Source organism: Bidens hawaiensis, unplaced genomic scaffold (assembly GCF_021521415.1).
Source record: "Bidens hawaiensis isolate Kalapana, Puna unplaced genomic scaffold, B.hawaiensis_p1.1 tig00028226_1, whole genome shotgun sequence".
Classification (NCBI taxonomy): Eukaryota; Viridiplantae; Streptophyta; class Magnoliopsida; order Asterales; family Asteraceae; genus Bidens; species Bidens hawaiensis.
In genome coordinates, this window is record NW_027494585.1 from 109,765 (window position 1) to 117,443 (window position 7,679).

At 34.2% G+C, this 7,679-nt stretch overlaps 1 protein-coding gene across 1 annotated transcript; it reads right to left on the bottom strand.

Moving 5' to 3' along the window:
- Nucleotides 1-65: 65 nt before the first annotated feature.
- Nucleotides 66-5,809, bottom strand: LOC143576467 (protein MLN51 homolog). Its single transcript, XM_077060546.1, has 11 exons — nt 5,161-5,809; nt 3,163-3,265; nt 2,882-3,084; nt 2,144-2,796; nt 1,423-1,534; nt 1,218-1,352; nt 1,067-1,122; nt 937-982; nt 635-838; nt 385-443; nt 66-295 (listed from the first exon to the last, which is right to left on the bottom strand). Exons 1-9 carry the CDS (start codon nt 5,634-5,636, stop codon nt 811-813), a joined length of 1,812 nt encoding a protein of 603 aa, XP_076916661.1. The 5' UTR covers nt 5,637-5,809; the 3' UTR covers nt 66-295; nt 385-443; nt 635-810.
- Between the last annotated feature and the right edge of the window lie 1,870 nt (nt 5,810-7,679).

Below are 7,679 nucleotides of genomic sequence, written 5' to 3' on the forward strand. Positions count from 1 at the left end.
TAAGTTATTAACAAAACACAATTACCAAGTCAAATTGAAAGATAAAAACAAGTCTCCAAACATGATGCAAAGCAAAAGAGATGGCAATTCAACCCCCAACCAAACACAACTCAATCCTCAAAAAGGAACAAGAAGAAAAATAAAATACAGGAGGTTCACAAAACTAGACACAAAGCCACTGCTCTTGTTCTTTTACTATTCTCCCAAAATATATTTCAAAAAAAAACCCATACCAACCAAAAACTTCCACAATAGATTAAAAAAACGAAAACGAAGAAACAAAGCCACAATAAACCTGAAAAAAAAGGAATTTCAACAATTACTTACAAGACATTATATACACATAAAGGTAATATATAAAATGAGGCATGTGAGGTTTTATACCTTGCATCCAAAAAAAGTCCTGCCACCTGTCAGACTGAGCAGGCGTTTCAAACACATACCTGATGTGTACAACGAAAGATTAACATCATAGTCCCATAATTCCAAAAGGACCAAAACGCGGTCCAAATATAAACACGGGAAAGCAAAAGTAGGCATATAATAAACACATACGAAAGAAATAATTCAAGTCTCAAATGGGCAGACAACATTCTAATATAACAAGATGGAAGTAACTAAAAAAGACCATTACCATAAATAAATGGGGAATACTGCAGTCGCCCAAAGTGGTCCAGGGGTAAACTGGAAATCACAGAAGGCCTAAGGCCCATAAGTACCACTCACAATTTCAGAACAACGAACTCAGATGGAAATTGGAATATGATCTTTATCAGCTAATTTCAATAGCTTTTTGATGCATCCAATACGTCACTTATCAAACTTCATTTCAGTGTATCTGCTCATAACCCAGAGTCCCAGACATACCTTAAATCAGTTAAAACTTAAAAAGAACAATCTTTACAGCCAAAAAAATAATAAAAAACTCAAACTTGCCTGCGAGCTTTATTTTGCCGTTGCCTCAATTCATCATTTGCAAGCTCTGCAAAAACAAACCGGATTACTGAGTTACTTTCTTTTATTATTTCTCCAAAGTTTAAAAAGCCAGCATTATGTGATGTCTTACCAGGTTTCTGAGAAGGCATCATTTCATTGGCAGATTTATTCATATTGCCGTCTTTGCTGGAAATAAATCAAAAAGATAAAATAACACCAAGTAAATAAAGTTACAACCTACAGACATAGATATAAAAATAACTTAGGCAAAAAAACTGTACTTCATAGGAGGAGCTAACGAGGACGGTTGACCAGATGCACGAGCATGATAAGCGCCATCCATTGTGATATATGGATAAGTGGCACCTAGTCCAGCAGCACCTAAAGCCCCAGCAGCACCAGCCAAAACAGGTAACCTGGTATGGCATAATCAAATATCTTAGTACTCAATATAAGGAAGACGGTAAAACAAATAAGTTTTGTTACCATGTCATCTCTGAGTTTCCCATCCCGTTTGGCTGACCAACATATCCAGGAAAAGCCATGCCAACTGCAGGAACTCCAAGACCCCCGGGATGCTGCCCTGCAAACTGCATAACTACATTCCACCACAAAAAATAACATGCTATAAATCATCGCTTAACGTATTTATAATAAATAGTTAAAATTAGGCCTGCAAATGAACCGAACACTCAATGCACCGTTCAGCGGGAAGTTCGTTTATTTAATGAACAAACGAACATGAACACATGTCTCGTTCATTCATTTGTGTTCGTGAACATCTGTACTATTGCGTTCGTTTATGTTTGTTTGTTTGTTTACTAGTTCATTAATATTTTTAAGCCCATTACAATTTGTTTTAGTTTAACTAACTAAAAATTAAAACTAAACACAATTTAGTCAAGTTTTATTAAAATTGTTTACATCCAGCATATAAATTTCATTCATCTATGTTTAAGTTATGTTCATTCACGTTCGTCAAAAGTTTATTTATACTACTGACGAACAAACATAAACGAGCACAAACACACTCATTTTCTTAACGAATGAACACAAACAAGGAACTCCGTTCATCTAAGTGTTCGTGTTGGATCATTTGTTCAGCTAAAGTTGAAAAAACAAGCATGAGCATGCCACGTGCATGTTCATTTGATCATTTACATGCCTAAACTAAACAATAAACCAATGTTATCAAATATTCATTTACCTGGCAAGAACGTTGGAGCTCCTGGAAAGTTTTGATCACCATAAGAAAACGAGCTCATTCCACTGCTTGGAATAATACTACCTTTTCCTTTTCCAACCAAAGCAGTCTTTGAATCATTAGATTCTGTAGAAGATTCCACGTCTAAAGATTCAACCCCATGTGCAGGACTGGATGTTTTCGGTGGAGAAGAAGCCCGGGACCCACTAGCAGACCGAGCCACAAACTGTTGACCAGATGGTTGAACATTGGGCCTGTTTACTGGTTGATAGGCCATATTCCCAAATGAAATTGGGCCTGGGCCTCTACCTTCAGCCTGTGGCTGCATGTTGTTTACAGGTTTAGAGATTGAATCATCTATGTAAAGCTTGTCCATACCTAAAGAACCAGAAACATTTTTTCCCCGTGCTGGATAATTCTCTGCCATAACAGGATTGTGTGGGGCCCGATTAACTGACCCTGTTTGAGCATCTTTTTTCTGAGTCAAGTTGGTTTCTTTATTTGAAGAACCGGAAGGATAAAACGGTGGAGAAGCATAATTCAAACTGGATGCAACGTTTTTCCTAACTGGAACTTGAGAAGATTCTGATGCTGACGTGGCAGCAGATGCTCTTCCTGAGTTTGCATGTGAGGTTTTCTCTATTGGTTTTGCAAACCTAAAAGTAAAAAACATTTGGTAATTTAATACTGTACAGATTGTAACAATAGTTTAAAAATATAGATTATAATATTTTTACTTACTGTCTGCTTTGTGCAGAAGATTCAAAGCTGTTTTGTGTAGAAGGCTGATATCTTCTTGGACCTCGGCCTCTAACAGACTTGGGCCCACTTGTTTGATTGTTATTGTTGTAACTTTTGGGCCTGTTTCCGCGTACAAATCCATGATCTTCACCTCGATTTCTACCACGGGTGCGATTACGACCCCTGGAACCACCCCTTCTACCCTGATAATACATGAGATATTAGAACAAAAGTACGCAAACATACATACACACACTGCATATAGATAATAAATAGTTAACCTCATTGTGAGGCCTTTCATGCATACTCATTTCTTCATACTTGTCATGGCCCCATTTGCTGTCATCTCTCAACTCCCACAATTTCCTCCCACCAAGAGTTCGCCTATTATCATCATATTTAAAAAAAATTAATACTTTAAAAAGCTCACTTGAAAAAAAAGGGTAAGAAACATCACATATGAAATGTAACTGAAAAGAGAAACCAGATACTAAAGAAAATATACTTCTGTGGCCTAAATAATATGGTTAAATGATATATATGCCACGACTTGTAGCTTTGATATATGAGACATAGAAAAAACAGTTTGTAGTTTCAGATTTAGCTTTGTAACAACGTAGCACTAGCACAGACAACATTAATTCAGTTTTCATTAAGCAGATGCATCAGCAAAAGAATTTAGATATGTAAAACATATGATAAATCATGGAAATTGAAGCATCATTTTATTCATAAAATATATATTGCTTTGCAAGTGTCGACCAAACTATAATGTTTATTCATGTGTCTAAAAATGATCATAACAATCAGTAAACAAGAACAAAAGTCAAATGATGTCTTATAATATTCACAATAATATATTTTCCATGTATCATTGGATACGGTTCACGAAACTAAAGATGGGGCTCCATTTAGCTAACTGGAATCATGTCTCACAGATTAGACATAGAACAGACAGCAAAAGTAAAATGCAATATAACATTCTGTAAACAAAATCAAAAGTTTATTATCTTTGCATATTTTGGTATATACATAAAGAATGTTCACCATATGTGTAACTTAAATATGTCACAAACTGATAACAATGATATTGGGCATCTTATTTAAAATTTCATTAAAAATCTATTATCAATTGATTTCAAAAATCTAAACTTTATCCATCGTCTAAAAAGTGAACCCACTTCCCAAAAACTATACTGATGAAACTACAGCTTGGTTTAACAAACCGTGATAAATTAGAGGCGTTTAGGTCCCAAAAGTTAAAGCTTAAGGCGTTGCTCTATGTACAATCAAATAAGCTTTATTTACATTTTACAACATTAAGATGCGTCTGTCTCAGCCTTTTTACAAACCAAACTTTTTAACAAGCAAACCTCTCATATATAAAATCTGGCATTTTGTTGTCTACCAGCACTAAGTAACGAGTTATTCTACAGCCCCCACCACCCTCCAAAAAAACAAGAAATAACAGAAAAGTTTCCCAGTATCTTAAAACACTTCAGAGTTGAGATATTAAACATCTCATTAGTCATTCCCACATACTACTCATGAAAGCCTTAACATCACAATTTCACTAGCAATTGATGATTTGATGCCCATAAAAAAATCCTGTAGGTGAAGATAAACTATAACATATTAAGTCTATTGACTTCTACAACCGTTAAAACATTTATCAAAAAACGTAACGAACAATTGAAGTCAAAGTTCAGTAATTTCCTCGATAGCCAGCAACTAACAGTGAGATGCATAATCAAACTTTGTGTCATTTAAAAAGTGACTAATTCAAATGCAATTTACCTCCAACATTCCTCGCCCGATCAGAAAAAAACATGACTTTGCAACAACAAAACCAACTAAACTAACAAATAAATATAAGGGTACAACAATCTAAAGTCTAAACTAATTAATTATAGCAATGCACCTAAACAAGCACTGTCTCTCAGCACTCCTCGCCCCGATAAAAAAGAGCGCGACTTTGCAACAACAAAACCAACTAAACTAACAAATAAAACTAAGCGTAAACAATCTAAACCAATTTATAATAGCAATGCACCTAACCAGCACTATCTCTATCTCTAAACCGATCATCATGCATATAAAACGTGCCAGCAGTCAGCACCGCAAACAATTCATTTTGGTTACACATACAATCAAAAAACTTAACGAAAATATCGTCAAAATTCAGTATTTTCCACCGCGGCCAGTAACTAAAAGTGAGCTACTTAAACAAACATGTATAAACAACACAGATATCAACAATGCAGTAGAAAATGAATCACCTGTTTCTACCGCCAGCGCTATCTCTAAACCGATCATCATGCATATAAAACGCCCCCGCCGTCGGTACCGCAAACGGCTCATTCTCCTTCTTCTCCCCTTGCCCTCCTCCCTCCTCACCACCTCCATTCCCATTATCCTCTAACTGTTCACCACTCTCACCCACATAAACCCTATCCACATCCTTATTATTATTATTATTATTATCCTCCACTTTCACTTCATCCTCAACAACTTCTTCTTCCTCAACTAAATCATCATATTCGTCATCATCATCGTCTTCTTCGTACTCGGCCGCGGCACCTTGACCGTCCGATTCATAATCCGAAACCATAGAATCAATAACCCTCTCATTAACCCTAACCCTAGCATCTCCATCGTCTTCTTCTTCATCGTCACTGGCCTCCTGCCTACGCCGCATCTTGAGAGAAAGCTTGGCTTGCTCAGGATCACTCTCGTAGTCGTCTTCATCCGCCATGTCAACTCCACAAAACCCTAATTAATTATTAATTAATTAACACAGCAGAATGAGAGAGAGAGTGTTGAAGAAGAACCCAAGATATAATCTTTATTGTTGGTATTATTATGAAGAAGAAGAGATCGAAAGTAACATCATGGTGTTGTTGGTTTGGTGTAGACTTAATAATAATAATAATAATAATAATAATAATAATATCTCAATGTATGTATGTATCAATGTATGTTTCTAGGGCACCAACTATTTGGATGGAAATTTGGAGGAGAAGATAAGGGCCGATACTAGTAGTAGATATATTATAACACTATAACAGTGTCGGGTCGGATCGGGTAATCGAATATATTATAAATCTCAAATAGGTCTCAAACCCAAATGAGTCGGATATTATCCGTTCTAATTATGTCGGGTTTTGAGTTTTCCTATTAGATTCGGGTTTCATTGACATCCCTAAACACTAAAAAGAGCCCTTAACTTTTATTAAACTACCACATTAGGTGGGATTAGTATCGAACCTAAAACATTATAGTTACTGAAACCGAATGAAAGTATGAATCATATATCATATTGATTTACCATTGAGAATATTGGAAAATAATAATATTGAAAACAAGTGAAAGTATAAACAGAAAACTATATTGATTTATCCTACATGTGCTATTGAAAATACCAAACACACTAAAAATGAAACTTGGTACATGTTACTTTCGGTCGGTATGGTACCAGTTTGTTAGACAAGAAATGATCAACATGGCTAAACTTCAATTCATTTTTCTGCTTAATACATTCACAACCATGCCTTTAAATGGGCATACGATGAGCACATGTCCTAACCCACTAACAAAAAACTAACTAAACTGATGAAAACATGAATTAAGGAATATTGAAGATGTGGCAAACGTGGCTAGATAGTAGACACATATCATACTCTTATCACGAAAAGATGCTTTTACTTTGTATAACAAATGTTGTTTTAGAGTTCTTATTTCAACCCTAGCTGGCAATGAATGGAGTGATATAAAACTAACTAGGTTATTGACCCATGTATGACACGGGTGGACGTACACGGGTGGAAATATAGAAATCGTCAACAAAAGACATATTTAAGATGATAAAAGTTTGTTTCATATGTTTATGTGGAGAATTATTTGATATATTTGCAATTCATATTCCTATGTAAACAAAGTACTTAAAAACATAAACTTACTAAAACAAAATATTTATAATACATTGTTTGGAAACATAATTTAAAACTTTAAAAATTACAAATTCATAAGCTGCTAAATATTTTCTTATAAACCATATTTGTTGTCTTGTTTGTAACTTTACATTACTTATCCAAAATATGTATTTTTATACAATCTCTTTTCAATCTTGAAAAAGCAACATATGGTTGATCGTAAGTAAAACGGGTCTGTCATATATATTCCAACTTTTGCTAAATATCTGCTTTGAGTTATACAATTATATCGCGCTTATTTATTGTGTCACCAATATCATCAACGATTAACGCTGCAACTCAGAAGTTTTTGACAGGTTGTAAGTCCTTGAATCTTTTTGCATTGTTCTAATAATGCACAACTTTAAATCCATATCGTGATCGTTTTTAAAACAATCACTTACCATTCAGTATCCTTGAACCAAAGGATTTTGAGAATCCAACATTGTCTTCAAGTAATTCATTATTTCTTTATCTAACATTTCCGAACTTATTTTTGTGTCGTTGCGTAAGAAAATGATTATGTGTTAAAAATAATTAAATTAGTCATAATTTAGATTGTTCACAAAAAATATTAAAAATAATAAATGATGTTTTAATGATCCCCATTGAGTCATGACAATTATGATATATAATACGCAAATCCAGTTTATATAATAATATTTATTTATGACTTTTTTAATAAGGTTTTATATATTTTTGCACTATTAATTCAAAGTGGCTAACCAAAATTTGGTGTGATTTATTTTAAAAATAAAACAATTCATACCGATATTATTATATTACATTTTGTGTATAAAAAAAATATTTAGGAAAATAAACATTTT